The sequence below is a fragment of the Tetrao urogallus genome (assembly GCF_951394365.1).
Source record: "Tetrao urogallus genome assembly, chromosome: 19".
In the NCBI taxonomy this organism is placed as follows: Eukaryota; Metazoa; Chordata; class Aves; order Galliformes; family Phasianidae; genus Tetrao; species Tetrao urogallus.
In genome coordinates this window covers 5,995,791-6,012,260 of record NC_136832.1, presented here as the reverse complement: position 1 = coordinate 6,012,260, position 16,470 = coordinate 5,995,791, and the positions used below count along the sequence as shown (strand labels likewise).

At 42.8% G+C, this 16,470-nt stretch overlaps 1 protein-coding gene across 1 annotated transcript in view; it reads right to left on the bottom strand.

Annotated features, from left to right (window-relative positions):
- Positions 1-5,955: 5,955 nt before the first annotated feature.
- The window catches only part of GPR107 (G protein-coupled receptor 107), a gene marked incomplete at both ends in the record, with an annotated part of 28,756 nt that continues 18,241 nt past the window's right edge, over positions 5,956-16,470 (bottom strand). Inside the window, 4 exons of the mRNA XM_079544797.1 lie at positions 5,956-6,052; positions 11,985-12,109; positions 12,883-12,966; positions 13,767-13,816. Coding sequence (XP_079400923.1) covers positions 5,956-6,052; positions 11,985-12,109; positions 12,883-12,966; positions 13,767-13,816 — 356 coding nt within the window. The remainder of the gene's footprint in view (positions 6,053-11,984; positions 12,110-12,882; positions 12,967-13,766; positions 13,817-16,470) is intronic.

Genomic DNA, 16,470 nt, shown 5'->3' with positions numbered 1-16,470 from the left:
AACGATAGAATAAAGAGTAAGAGACATTTTGGAGACCTACATTCTGCGATGAGGGCCGTATGCTTTGAGGCAGCGGTGGATTGTTAGGAAGAGCACTTGATAGAAACACCGCAGACCTCATCCCTGCCAGCACTGCCAGGTGAAGAACTAAAAACGCATGGTCAGAACTGCCAGCTCATAAAGGAACAACTGGAAAAGTCCCCAATCAATCAAACAGCTCCCTCTTCCACGAGGGTGATGGTAATGAAGGCCCTTCTGCTTGAGGAGAAGGCAGCTCAGGGAACACCTGCAGCAGCCCAGGAACAAAAAGCTCCTCCTGACCATCACAGGTATACAGCTGCTTTGTGATTTGGCCCTGCACCCATGGTAAGTTAACAGCTGCAACCGGAGGTCAGGCATGGAGAAAAGAATCCAAAAGGTCATCTTGGTTACTAGCAATTCAGAAGCAGAAAACAAGATGCATTCAACTTTCTAGTCATTCAATCTTTATTTTGTACATTTGCATCACAGCAGGGAAGCCAAGTTGCACAGACCGTCCTGATTTATGTCTACTTTGCTTCTCTCCAAATACTGCTTGCTGTTCTTTTAATAAAGCTTAAAAAAAATACTGAAAAAAAGTTATTTGTGCATCTGAAGAAGAACAGAAGAAAAGGCTATTTATAGGTCACCAAAAACCCTGGAAGAGAACCTTACTGTACAGTAAAGTCTCTGAGCTCTTTTGGAGATCATTTACTAAATGAATTCAGAGCTACATTGTACAAGGTGCCCCAAAGCTGCTTAATGACACAAGAGGATCTAGAATTAATTATTAATAGGTACTGAAGGGAAAGGAAAGCCATTTAGACCCATCCTCTGTTTTGACGAACAGGTCCCAGCCCCACGCTCGGGTTTCCTGGCTACAGGAGGAAGCAGTGCTGATAACGTGGAGGTCAGGCTCTACTTCATTACACAGAGAGCAGAACACCAGGTGAAATCCCACAGGGAGATATTTATTTAGAATTGTCCTTTCTACAGGATTGCAGCAGTCAGAACATAAGTGGGTTCTTAAGCCAGCCAACCTACAAGGAGGCCTTTCTTCCCCAGCAGCTTTCTTCCGGTTCCATCCATTTACACAAGTGTAACATCTCAGTATTTTCTCTTACCCTGTTCCACCCACTCGCAAGCACACATCACATGGAGCTCTTAGAGGATCATTGCAATTTCCAAGCATAAAACTACACGGGGGGAGGGGGAAAAAAATGCACAGCTTTCTATATATCTGTAAGTAAAAGTGATTAATAAGCCAGAACAGCATCATAGCCAGCGGCGACAAGAAAAACCAGATGGAACTGATCAAGCAGTCAGCCCCAGGGAACACACCAACACTGGTCGAGAGCCCCTGGGGGCACCACCGCAGCTCTCATGAAACATTCAGGTAGTGAAGTTAGGAGGGCACAGGTTTGGGACAGTTTAAGCCCAGTTACGTTTCACACATCACTGCAGACCACATCTCCACGCTTTTTACAGAGGTGAAAAACGGGGAAGCGTTTTACGATTGAAATGGAGGTCAGAAGGTAGAATCAATAAAACACATTTGCTTTAAAGTAACAGTGGTCTGTTAGCTATTGTTACAGGTCAAACTGAAGGAGACAAAGCAGGCAGACTGAAGGAGCGAGGACTTCCTTCAATACCTGCACGTTTACCTGATTTTGTAACAGCTATGCAACTTCAGTTCTCATAGAGCTCAAAGGACCTACAAATACCCAGTATTTGCTTCTAATGCAGCCAGGCAATTTGCAAACAGACACACACCTCATCTGTTTGTTTGCCGCTGTTCAGCCTGCATTTCTCCTCTTTAAGAGAAGTGTACCATAAGGAATAAGAAGTGTTAACACATGAAGAGTCTTGCATTGGACTCCAGTGCATGCTGGAGTGATTAGGACACGTCCCCTTTACATCCAGAAGGAATGTTACAGTACTTAGCAACACAAGGTGGATGCACACTCATGCTACAGAGAGTCCACCACCTAGCTTAGAAAAATACATCTTCCACATTACAAGCTCCAAGACAAAAATACTGCAATGCAGCAAATTTTTACAACATGCTCCCAGGGTATGCCAGCGTGGAAATCCAGGAACAGGGCACTCAGCTGGAGAGAAACACTGAACAATGTGCTGCACAGATCATGACACGCTGAGTTAGATGACAACATTAAAGAGCAGCTTAATAGGACAGCATGTGGCTTCTTCAACCAGAACTGCTATGTTTTGAGAAAACAGTAGCAACGTTCCAGATGACCCCATTATGTCTTCCTTTCTTTTAATACTTCTCTTGATGAACATCAAGGAAAATATTTTCAAGTCTGAAGAATGCAAGAGCCTGGCAGCTGTGCTGCAAGGAGGTTTCCTATGGAAGACAGCTTGCTTAAAAGTCAGAGCAGGAAGGAGGAACGCATAGAGGCATCTGCATGTCACCACCAATAGGGATTTACTGGGGCATAAGCTGCATTACAAGTCAAGAGTGAACCAGCCTTGTTCCTCTCTGTGGAGGATGCTGAGTACTCCATAGCAGCAATGCGTGTGAATGCATTCACAGCCATTTATTCAAAATTGCAGCAGGGGTCCCTGCCCAGGACCCCATCAGCCACACTGCTGTACTCAGCGACTGCTTTGGCTGCTCACTTCAGTAAGAGGCAGACAGGAAAGTAAGGCTCTATCCCAGGACGATCTGCGCAGCCATGAGCAGCTCTTCTACTTCCCCTGCCTGTGAAGGGCAGAGCTTCCTACCAGACAGGCACACTCATCTGAGAGGTGAGCACTGTGATAATCCTGCCTGGTGAGCTCCTAAGCTGCTGCTTTTCACTAGCAATGGGAAGTCATGCAGATGTGGGCTTGCTCTGGGAGGAAGGGGGAGGGAGCAGCCCTCCCTCTGATGCTCTGTGGCACAGCACACTCCATGCTGTGCACAAAGCACAACTGCAGATGCTCTCTCTATCCTCCAACATCCCAGCCACTGTCTAATCATGCCACACTACAGGGACAGATTTTTTCAACCTGCTCTGAGGACTTCTACACTGAAAAGTGGAAATTCACTTTGGAAATGGCTGCACTAAGAAAATGCATCACTGTTTTTTGACTTGGTCACCCACGTTTTGTTTCCTTGTTAATGCATAGGACTGACTGACTAGTCACTGCCGTAGTGCTGGCCCGAATCCTGCACTAAGTGCCAGCTGAAGCTGATTGTACAGCTGACTGCTAAGGCTCAGGTCTGAACTTGGAACCAGCTCTACTAAGAACACTTTCAGAGGGCTACCATCAGTTTTTCTGCCAAGACAAAAAGGAGTCACTGATTTTTTGGCCTCTAAGAAAGCAGGGCGTTGGTGGACATAACTACACTTGATGCAACTTCAGCAAAAATGCAAACAACAACAAAAAAACCCAGAGATGAAGGTAAAAGCATTTGTTCTATCAGCGATTCACTGATGCAAAGTACAAAGAGCCAGCTGTCAGAACCAGCTCAGCACACACCAGGACCCCGCACAGCCTCCAACATTTGGGAAGTGAAACGGCACGCCCAGCAGAATTGCCAACTCCATTCAGAAATTACATCAATGGGCTCCAAGACATCATCACGTCCACGTTACCAACGCACTGTTGCACTCCTGCTCCATCTCTTACATCCCTCTGTGCCAACTGACTCTATGACTCCGGCAGACAACTCTGAGCAAGGCTCACAGTCTGGCTCGGCAGCCCTCTGGATACAGACAGCGATCCTTCCCCAGGGACAGAGCAACTGTGCAAAGAATGAGAGGAGCCAATTTTCAGGTATTTAACCACACGATGTTCTAGGGCTGCCTCTCTTTGTTTCTAGTTCAATTTCTCAAGTCTCAGCTATGAAATATGCAGAAGACCTTTTCATACTGAAGGTGTAGAAGGCTCATTGATCGTGTAACAGCCTTTCTTGTGGTGCAGGCTCTGTTTTCACTTGAACTGTATCTTTGCAAAACAGTGGCAGCAAAAGCCAAACCATCACTGCCGTAATTATTGTGTAGTTACAAGCCAAGGAGGAAAACGGAGGACTCTGCACCAAGATAAGAGGGTTATTCTTATGCTTCATCTGAAGAGGAAACAGTTCCAGGTATCAAAGCAGGTAGATTAATTTCTACTACTTCCACAATGAATAAAATGAACACCGGGAAAAAGAAGCTGCAGTCAGAGAACAGTGTTGGTACAGACTTCTGCCTAAAAGCTCTACAACCCACACTGAAGACTAAGGAAGAAGTGGTTCACCATTTCAACAGACAAAACAGCAACTCCACAAAATGAAAATCCCACTCTCTTCTTAAGTTAAAGAAAGAGAAAAAGCAGTCATGAAGTCCTTCCATCAGTTGTGCCCCCAGAAATGTAGTCCCTTCAAGTCAAAAGAGAGAAAAAAAAGTTCCCAAATGAGTTTAAGAGATGTTGGCACGTCTGAAGCTCTGTGAAGATGCCGATCCCTGTTACTGACAGGAGCACTTCACTCAACAGGTAACCTTAACAGCTCTACATAAAGATTAAGGCTTCATTGGGTCAATGAGTTACGCTAGTTTTATTTTTCTTAGAGCTCATCCTTGTTACACCAGTGAACCACTGCTATCCTCCTACAAACTAACAATGCCTCACTACTACAGCTACAAGCACAATGTGCCTTTCTAGCAATACCAGGACTCTAGAGATGAACACAGCATTTGTAACATGACTAAAGATCACACTGCAGGTTTGCAGTTGATAGTTAAGACTTCTGTATTCCAGCCACAATTCACTCCTTTTCTGAAAACAAAAATAAAAGCCACTAATGACTGGGAGTTGCAGTGGCCTGGTTTTGACAGCAATACCATTCCGACCAGTTCAGCTCATCTCAAACAGCAGTGCCACTGTTCTACACACACAGGGAGGTATGGAGGTATATGTAACCATCCAGAGTGGCAAAGCAACTCAGGACAACGGAGAACCAGAGATTTATGCTGCAGTACGTTTGCTGGTTTGATTTCCATTGAGGATTCTGGTACTCTTACACTGTACCAGGGAATATCTTCTGAAAAACCTTGCAAGTATTTTAGAATGTAGAACAAAGCACTCTGGGTCATGGCTTGAAATTCCATGTTTAAGATAGCACGGCAGACCTGTAGAAAGTAGGCAACAGTCCCACACCTCGTGTATTTCTTGTCAGGTGGGTGCGAATCAAGAGAATCCTATCAGCAGTGGAGAATCTACATTAACACTTATTGTGCTACAAGTTAGTGCTTTTAATGGAAAACAGTCGCTTGCTTCCTACGTAGCAATACATTTGAAAACCTGACATATTCAAGTAAAAGCCTGCACAAATTAGACAAGACACTTATCAACGTTCCAACTGATGTGAAGGCTGGAGGAAGCCACCTGATCCAATAACCCACTTAGCCTTAAATAACTGCAGTCGTTTCAACTCGTTTGCTTCGCGATATTCTGTCCAAGCCAGGAGGAGAGTTTATACAAAAAGAATACTTACATCTCATCTTCTTTTCCCCACCTCCTGAGACACTTTGCATTTCCCAGCATACGTGTTACTTAGCAGGTGTGTGTATACATCTATAAGCATTATATAAAATATATACTTTACATACACACTAAAGGTCTCTCCTCACATTAGATTTGCACATTCTGAAGAATGTAACTGCAAATAATTCAGAATACCAAACTGATCCAGAAAGGGGAAAAAAGAATAAGCTGCCCAAAACCCCTAAGAAAGCTTCACACTCCTTGCAGGTACCAAGAGATGTCTTTTTTTTTTTTTTTATGATCAGAGGAATAGTTAGATTTCTGCACTGCTTTGCTCCCCCTTGACACACCTCACTCTGCAGTTTCAGTGTTGGGAAGTGCTAAATGCTCCCTTTCCACTGAAAGTAATATTAATAAATTAAAAAAGTTTCTGTGAAAGTGCTGCCTCAGTCCAGTTCATCATGCTGTGCTTTCCCACTCGCCCCGTGGCTCTGCTGAACCATTCACCACTTTCTTGACCTTCTTCATGCCCTCCATTACTCCAGAAGTCGTCACCCTGGAAGAGAAGGAAGAAATGTCAGCAGAGAACTTGAGCTGTAACATCAATTTCACCAACAGCCCATGCTTTTCCTGTGCATATCAAATAACACTTCTCCTAAATGTCTCTTTACCCAGATCTACCAGTCTGGATGTTCTCTATTTCTTACTGCTACCATTTTGCAGACCAGGTATCATCCTGGACACAGTACTGATGGGAGGTGAGTCTCATGACTCCCCATCTGCCATTAAAATAGAACAGACAAATGTAGGCTGACTCACAGCTTCCCATACAGACTAGGTGTCTAGATGTAGCATCAGAAGCAAGCATTTAGCACATTTGTACCAGTAGAATGAGTGCAGCTCCATACTTAAAAAGCTTCTTCTTATGGTGGAGCAGATGAAATGATGATGGGCTAGTAATAGACAAGATCTATTCAGCACTCAGCTTGGAAGTTTCTTTATATGGCCCCACAGCATCATCCAATTATTTCTCTCATGCTAGGGAATACCCTATTGAGACAGTATTAGAGACACTGCAATGGAATAAGCATTACAGTATTTGAAGATGTATGGGGCTGTTACCCTGACACCAGCTGTTTACATGCTAAAGCTTGAGCAGCTTGCCTGGAAACTTTTACTATACAGCTGAACACCCTTAACTCTGTGCACTAGACTTGCTTGTGCATTTGACATGATTTTTTAAACAGGAACAATGTTTCTACAAGTTCACACATCACAGATGCTGCCGCAAGTAATCATCACTACCTTAATGCACATCAGTTCCTTTCATAGCAAAACCACTTAATGAACAGCAACAAAACATCAGAGGTCATTACAGTTATACAATCCAAGTGAAGGATAGCAATAGGACAAGGAGGAATGGTTTTAAACTGAGACAGGGGAGGTTTAGGTTGGATATCAGGAGGAAGTTTTTCACACAGGGTGGTGAGGCACTGGAACAGGCTGCCCAAGGAGGCTGTGGATGCCCCATCCCTGCAGGCATTCAAGGCCAGGCTGGATGTGGCTCTGGGCAGCCTGGTCTGATGGCTGGTGACCCTGCACACAGCAGGGGGTTGAAGCTAGATGGTCATTGGGGTCCTTTATCAACCCAGACCATTTTAAGTCTGTATTTGTCATGGCAATCTGACAAGTGAACTACAAAGCCATGTAATACTGACACCAATCAAACTCGATCTCTTTATCCAGCTAGAACACCACCATTACTCTCAGAACTACCCTGGCTATCCAACAAGCTCTTCAACTCCATATCTTCCTCCCTGGGCACACAAAACAGCTATTCATGCACACCAGCCGTTTGCTCCATTATTTTGCACAGCATGATTCTCATTCCGCACGTACTTTTTCCTCCAGATGTTCTGCAGAGGTTGCTGTGGATGCTGGGCGTAACAGTGCCAACAGCACAGTGCATTCATAAGGGATGCCTGGAAGCATACATAAAACCACCCTGTTTGACTCTGCTGCTGTCAGTATTTACGTGCTTCCACCTGCTGTTTACCATGTAAGAATATCTGAACAAAACAGCTAACAGCATCTTCGCAGCATTGCCCTGGAGGGGAAGTAATCTTCAGAAACACTCTTCTGATATCACCCTTAGTCCCACATTAGATATCAGCTTTTGTTTATGTACTCTAAGAATAATTTACCCAAACAAAAGCCAGTACATCCTGTGATTCTTAGTGGTGACACGACTGGGACCAGCGGTGGTTAAGACACTTCAGAGTGGCTCTAGATAAGCCTGCATTTAAGGGAATAAGAAGGGCCAGAAGAGCATGGATCGAGTACCAATTTTATTCCCTACCCAAATAAAAAAAAGGGAGAAAAACAAGCTGCTTAAAGAAGATGGAATTAGTGAACATTTGCCTAGAAGAGATCACATCAAGCTTTTCAGAGCAGAGAACAGTCTCATAAGTTCTCCTCAATTACAACAGCTTTCCCACAGTGACATAGGAAAAATCTTGGGAAACATGAGCTAGACAAAACTATCAACATGGAGGCATAACTAATTGGAAAAACATGCATTGAGATGTACTGAATGGTTTCCTGTCAAAAATGAAAGAACACTGAGTGTGGTTCCAGAGAGGTCTGTCCTGGGTTCACTTCTACTCAATATTTTCAGTAATTGCCTGGGTAATGGAATAGAGAACTTGCTTATTAAATCTGCAGAAGACACTAAGAGCCACATATATAGAACAGGACTAGAACGCTGAAACGTTCTGGCAAATTGAAGTAATGGTCTAAAAATGACAGGACAATGCAGAAAAACAACTATGAACTTTACTCTTCAGAAACAACTGACTTCATAAATACAGAATAAGGAACCAAGTGTTGATTCTTCAGGGGCGAGCTTAAGATTACAATGGACTACAAACCAAGAAATGAGCCACTGCCAGAACAATTCAACAGCATCATACAGGGATACATGAATAGATGTTTTGCTCATGCATGACACCAAAGCAGAGCTAACACTTGACTCACAAGTAAGATTCCACCAGGCACACTGTCTAGATTTTAGTACTGTATTTTAAAACAGTTACAAAGTTATGTATCAAGAAGATGACAGAGGTTAAAGTCAAAAGGGAATGAGCCATTTCCTATGTTCATGGAGGGATGAGACAGACAGATACATAATGAGATTTTGGGAGCTGGGTGGATCCCTCAGCAGTTAAATGTTGCTCACCTGTAAGTGCTGCTCTTGTCTTATGACAAGTGAGCAGTGCAGATCTTAAGGCCTGATTTTGTCTGACTGCTGACGTACAATGGGAAATTCTCCTACCTCTCAAAATTAGTCCAGGCAATGTGTTCCAAAGCCCATGAAATAAAGGTAACAGCACGATGGTCAAGATCACTGCAATTCTCGTTCTAACTTCTGCTCTGACCTGCAATACTGCAAGGAAACACTCCCCAGCTGAACACTTTGCTGAACTGCATTTCAGTCATTGCTAAAACGCAACAAACCCTTCCCACTAAACCATCTCTCCAAAGAGAACTTTTGTAGCTGTCAGAGGGAAGGAAAATCACTTCTAACAAAGAACATCATGAATCAGTCGGCCATGAAGCACAAACAGAGAGAAGGCAGAGCAAAGCAACCCATCAGGACTTCAAGTCTCCGCACAGAACAGGCTGTCTCATGACACAGGGACAAACTCCAGATCCCAAGGCGCAAGCAAAGGTAGGTCAGCATTACCACAATGGTTCACTATGCTGAGGCTGTTTGGGGTGTTAAGAAAATACAAAGTCAGTCTCCATGCACTCAGCAAAATGGATTTGCTCAGCAGAGCATCAACAGTTATCCCTGCAATCCCTCATTCAGTGGAAATATTTTAACTCCACACAGATTTACGAACATGATCTCAACTCAGACTGCAGGAGAGCTCTTTGGGACCCAACATCTAAAGCAGGAATTATTAAGCTAATGAAATAGCTTACTGCACGAGTGAAAATAGAACCACACAACTGCTTCCTCTCCCCTTCCTCACCCCACTTCATCTGTTGTACAGTTAATTTTTTGTGTGTCCATGCCCCAGAAATGGCATTAGGACTGGAAGCCTGACAAGTGTTTCTGCCAAGTGTGGCTGCACCTTTTCAGACAGACTACTTTAGTCTAACAAACTGTCAGCAACAAGCCCACATACTGACAGAACAGGCTTGAGAGGCTGCCCAACACAGAATACACAGAAAGGCACTTTGTTGATGATGAATGGCTATTGACCCTACTTGAAAAAGAACAGACTGGTCCTTAGTTCAGGTTTAGTCATCCTCTCCCCTCCACCAGGGCAGCTCGCATTGAGTCTGGTATAATTGAAAGGAAAGTCCTGTAACAGTTATGGATGCTTTCTCCCAAGACAGAGAACTTGAGTTGGAGGGGGGGGAAAAAGAAATTGACTTTGAAATCTTTTGCAAGTCACCTTCACTGCTATTTATAAAATACTTTCAAATACTACCACAGAGGGAAGATTTTGCCCCACATTACATCTGACACAGGCATTTAGTCCTCAGATCTTTTATCTTTTTTTTAAACCCTGCAGATTGCAACACTGTCCTTTGCAATATTTACATTTCCTGCCAGACAGAGCTTTGTATAGTTTGCATTGCACGAAAACTGGCATTAAACTGAAGAGCTGCACTTAAAAGGATCTTTCTTCTTGCTGGAAGAAGAGCAAGTGTGGAAATCAGGCACGGTGACCTTTGAGCTCTCCCCTCTGTTGCTTATATTGAGTCTCAAGGAGCTAAATGCTTCTGCAGCAAGTGTTTAAAAAAAGGATTAAAAAATTAAGTTAGAAAAAACCCACCACTATAATGTCTGGAAAGAAGACATGGCAGAACACCATGAAGACAAGTCAGTATTTATCACATGAAAGACAAAACACTCATACAGTGGTTACTCAGGATGCAGTCAGGCACTTAGTCACTTGCTCAAATAAAGCCTTGATGTTTTTTCCCCACAGAAACAACATTTAATATTTACAAAAGCAGAAATAAGACCAGCAGGATCAAATCAACAAGAAATTTAATATACTTGCACTGCAGTGCTTCATTTATTAGAGCAGGTGTGTAAACCACGCTTTTCAAACACGTGCAAACTTCACCTCCCTGATGCAGCCAGGGGAGAGAGCACAAGACACTCAGAGATCATCCTCTGCCAAGAGCCCACATGGAATAAAACTCCCAGTGAATCAGATGAGAACAATTCCAGCAAGGCTAAGGAACAACCCACAAGGCACAACAGTGGAAACTCCGAATGTAAAAGCACAGAACGCCTTACTAGGAAGAGGCTCACAGAGAATTCTATCCTCAAGTAACATCAGTGGCCCTACTGCAAGAAATCAATCACTCCATTCGTTCACAGAACTTCTTCAGGCTTCTCCTGGCAGTCTCTCTGACACTGGATAATGTCTCCAATCCAGTGAAACCACTGTATGTGCAAGGTTGCTTATTATTAGGACTAAAAAAATACCCAAACAAGTAAAAATCCATTAAGTACACAATGTAAAGTTTGATTTCAGTTTAACAGGCAATCTTGGGTGAGCTCATTTCTGGACAATAAGAAATCCTGTACATCTTTCAGTTCAGACTGAGACTTCCTAATGTGGATGTTTGCTTACCAGCACCCGAACTGAAACCATTTAAACACCTTTAAGCATTAAATAATTTTGCGGTCACTGCCTACTATCTGGATTCAGCTTTTAACAAAGACAGATTTTTACAGACCCAATACAAAAATAACTGAGCGTTTGGCAGTAAGATCTGTTACTAGAGACATTGCAGAGAATTAAAAGTCCCTGCATGACACTGCAAGCAGATCCCACCTCACAGACCTTCAGCAATTCCCCAGTAAGCTCCACTTCTTGCTGACCTAACTATGAGGGCAGCAAACACATTCTGACTTTTTTGCCCCTGGAATAAAACTAAGAGGAGCATTGAGATGTTCTACTCAAAATCAGGTAGAGGATAGTAGCAATGAAACTCTCAAGAACAGACCTCTGAGTCTGAATGTGAATTGCAATTATGCATGAGATGCATAGCTACTATGAGATCAGGCTGGTTCTGTTCCTATTGAGGTAATGGTGTGGCAATTATAACTATACTCAACACTTTCAGCACACTGCATTTCTTAGGGCAGTTTCTATTATATAAAAAAAAGTTTTTGAATAAGTCCTCAGAAAATGACTGCAAATGACAGGGATTGAGTCCCACTTTGTACTTTATCCTCATTAACTCAGTCCTACTGCATTTGTGGTGCCCTATGGTTTGTAGCATGGAATGGAACACTGAGGAGCATTGCTAAAAATCCCCACCTTCTCAGCACAGTGTTACTTAAAATAAGTTTTTGCAGATCTTTAGATTGAACTTCAAAGCCAAAGTGGCCTTACATCATGCTCATCTACATTCAGCAGTAAAAGGAGGAGGCAGTGAAAGGAGGTTCTTACACAGCTTCCATCTCCAAATCATCCTCATCATCTTGAGAAAGCTGCAGGTAAGGGTTATCTGACGCTGGACGGAACTTGTACCCAGTGAGGACAAAGAACACCAGCGTGGCCATTTCATTCAGCAGCTGCAAGTAAGACACAAGATTGAAATTCAGTAATCCTTCATGGTCATAAAACATTTCTCCTCGCTCATAAGGTTCAAGATTGAATGGCCAAGAAGCCTGTGTCATAGCAGAAATAAAAAAGCAATTTTTATTCTGTTATCATTAATCCCAGGCTAAAGGCTGTCAAGCTCTTTCTTTTAAATTTCCCCATCACTTCAAATCCAGTTACAACCCCAGACATCACTCTGGTGATGTTCAGCAAGACTTAAAAGCCAAGAAAAAAAAAACCTGAAGTTGTTTGGTATTTTCAACAGTTAATATATTCCAAAGACTGCCTGCACAGTTACTTGGATTATATGTTAAGAAACCAAGTATTTAAAAGTCACTAGGCAAATAAAGCCTGTAAATGGAAAAGCGAAAGTCTATTTCACTGGCTCCCCAGGGCCTCAATTACACAGGGCAAACCTGAGTATTTTTTTTCCCCCTCTTCTATGTTCTTGATTAATTTCCTTCAGACATTTTTAAATTGAAAGACTAAAATCAATAAAGCAATTACTTTCAGACATCTCATGTATAATCCAGCAGTCTTGCTGGTCAAACAGAACTAAAAAAAAATCCACTCCTGCCACCAGGAATGATCGGTGATAGTAATGAGGAGAAGCAGAATGCATCGTGGAGCTTTGACACATCCTACCACAACATGAAAAACAAATTAAGGGTTTGGTGTGGTTATTTTTACAGATTAATAAGAAAAAAATAAAGGCATGGATGTATTCTCCATTATTGACAAATACCTGGTACAGCCATTTCCACTGGAACGGAACAGCAATCTTTATGAGAATTGCAATGATTTGTGTGAAGTAAATGTAACACACAATCTGTGGGAAGGAAACACACAATCTGTGAGTGAGAACAATAGCATCATCCTGACTGAACCTATTTTCCCAGAGAAATAGCTTAAGCAGTTCCCAGACACCTCATTATGTCAGATTAGCCCCATTACGCTCCTTCGATAAACAAGGAAGATACAGGCTGAGGGCTCTGCAGGCTGTTGAACATCCAAATGACTCAAGCTGCTACTAACATGTTTAAGTTACATTGGGAAAATGCTTTAAGCATTTGGATTTTGTAGAATTCAAGAATCGGTACTGTAAAGTATTACTCTTAATGCTTCTTAAGAGTCTGAAATGAGACCACTGGAAATCGTTAAGGAGGATATACTCCCTCGGGAGGTATGCTCAAGGCTCCCACTGACTTAATAAGAAGCTGTATGCATGCATCTCAAGGCACCATTTGCTCCCCAGTTTGGTTTTTACCAAGTTTATTGTACTTTATTCAAGCCCATCAATTCAACTGGCAGCTCGAGCTGTCTCCAGAGGAAATTAGTAAGCATTACAGATAGCTGGAACCAATTTAAAAGATAGAAGGATGCAACTACTTGGAAAAGAAGGGAAGTTGCTTTGAGGTCTGTAACCCAGTTGGCTAAGATGCCAAAGCACAGCACTGCCACAGAACTGTCAACATTTCCACCCCATTCATGAGTTATAGCAGCTTCAAACAAGTAATCCAGCAAAAAGCTGGAATGGCTTCCAAGTGCCCTGTATGCACAGGTACACAGCTGCTGGATTTGTTTGGGTTTTGCTTGTATGTTTTTTTGGTTGCTTTGTTTTAAACTTACCATAACGTAGTAATGCCTGAAAAGCTTCAGCTTTGCTAGGTTAATGGCAGCTGTCAAGAGAACACAAAAAATCCATCAAAAGGTTGATTGAGAGTGTTCTTCCTGATGCTTGTTCACAAGGTAGGTAAGCAATCAAAAGCAGGACTCGGGGACTTCCAGATTTAAAGCTTTATCCCCACAGCCTGCTGGTTGCTCTAAGGAGTGCTATTCTGTCTTGGCTACATATTGGGTAATCCCTAGGCTGGGGCAGCCAACCTCTTACAAAGGCAATTCAACAAGATCACTAAGTGTCACACGTACACACTCCAGAGTATAGAGCCTCCCTCTAGTGCTCACCTGTCTGCAGCCAACTACATACTGCTGCTTTAGTCCTGCCACAAGGGCAGTGCCACCTGACACTGCCTCAAAGTCGCTCAGATCAGCTGAAGGCATGGATCATGTCAGAAAGTACTCACAGAGGATGAATTTTCTAGGAGGCAGTCCTGAACTTCAGAATCACTGCAACTTGTTAAAACACTTCCGCTGCTGTTCAACAGCTAAGCCGTATTCTCTGTCACTCATGGCTCAGTCATAATTTATAAGTGAAATGGAAAGTCACTCTAATCACTTCTCATTGCAAATGCATGTGTTTCAATCACAAACCATGTAAGTGAAGGCCCCAGGCTAACCTGCATTTATTGGACTGACACATCAGCTCTTGAGGAACACGGCACGTATTCACGTGAATGAGCAGAGGTCAACAACAGATGGAACAGCTGTCAGCTCCACTTTGAGAGTCAGGTTTTATAGGTGCAGCAGGATAACAGATGCAGACTTCTGGTGCTTTTGTGACAACAGGAGAGGCAAAGAGCCCAAGATATGCTGACAGCATACAGAGATGCAATTTAGAGCCAATGAAGACATGTTGCTAACTGGAAAATACTGCTGTGCACTTCTTTGTGGGCTGCATATGAAACACCATAGAATAGCATCAGCTCTGCAATACAGAGCTCTGGACTGCAGAAAGCAGTGCTCAAACTCCAGACTTACATCTGTAGAGTAAGTACAAAGAGCACTTCACTGTGCAGTAGATGCACAGACCTGCAATTGCCCCAGAACATCTTCTCCTCACAAAAGCACAATTAAATAGCAAAAAAGTATGGATTTTCATGGGTATAGTTGTTGATTAGATAGCTTAATGTTAAAAGCTTTCCATAACATACTTGGAGAAAGATTAAAACGTGGAAATTTGCAGGACAAACGGATTAAATCATGAAGTAATGCTGTCCTATTTAAAGAACTACATTAAGTGTGATCATGAAGATCTTGTGATTCACCACGTATTGCTTTGTGCAGGAAGATCTATTTTCAACTCAACATATCCATCTTCAAGAACTGCTACCAACTGGTGCAGTGACAGGCCACAAGAATTCCCAGGCTTTGTAGTTACAGGAACACCAACTCAACAGCTGTGATTCAAACTGCCAGTCCATCAGTGCTTTACAGTCAACAACTGAGTGAGCTGGGGAGTCATTTCTGTTCAGGCAGTGCATAGGAGGAAAGGGTAGTGATGCCAAAAATCTGGCTGCCAGCTGAAGTCACTGGAAGCACCTCTCTCTCAACAGATAAAACACAGCTCAAGATCTCACCTATGTATCATGATAATCAGTATCATAATAATCAGCATTACAACTAGATAACTGGAGCAGCTCTGGAGCAGCTAAGCATGGGGAAAAAAGGGGCAAGAGAAAAAAAATAGACAAAAAACACCCAGTAAAAATACTGAAAAGCCACCTGTGGAAGCCAGCTTGCTTTTACCACAGCTAGGTGCTCTCCAGAAGTTGTCTCAACTTCAGAAATACTCCTCTCCACTGTCAGACACTGGAGTCAGTATTAATGCATATCTATGCCAGTTTATCTGAACAGCTCCAAGTCACAGCACACACTGTTCTGAAAGAAGTCTAAAATCATCACTGCTTGGCATCAGCAGCCTGCAAATAGCTTTTCCACAGGCTGAAGGTGCTCCAAGCAGTAGCACTCGAGTCTTGCTATGCTGGACACTTTGAGACTTAGGCTCACCTAGCCTGGCAGTACAGACATCAACAGCAACACACAGGAGAGGTTAGGCCAGCAGCTGTCACTTACAACTTTAATCACTTGCAGCCCCAACCTGTGAAGCTGTGATAAAGCAGCAGCAATCACAGCATGCAGTAAAGGCTGGGTAAATTTATGTTTCAAGTACGATAACCATTCTTCAAGGAACAGTACTTAACTGCAGAGTAGAAAAAGAATAAAAGAGACTCTCTACCAAAGGTTTTACAAATAAATTCATACTTGTGTTCCACTGCTTTCACAGACTAATTAAGATAAAAGCAATCTTCCAAGAAAGGTTTATAACACCTATACCCTGCTTTTCTCTCAGTTTCTCCTCTTCATCACCATTTACTTTAACAGCTTGTGCCTGCAATAGCCTGATCTGCATTTTCAAAAAACCAAAAACCAACACGCTACCGAATTTTGGAAGCCAGTCACTGTTTCAGATTGCTCTCTATGCTAATTTCAAATGCTGAAGCAGCCTGTAAGATGGGGGGAAGATGAAAGTCAGACCACTACAGCCCTGCACAGTAGACAATAGCTTTTTGAAGAGTAATAGGCAACTTCTCAGAATGCGTATGTAAGAACAGTAAGAGGACTGCAGATGAGAGAATAGGAAGCCCAAATTCAG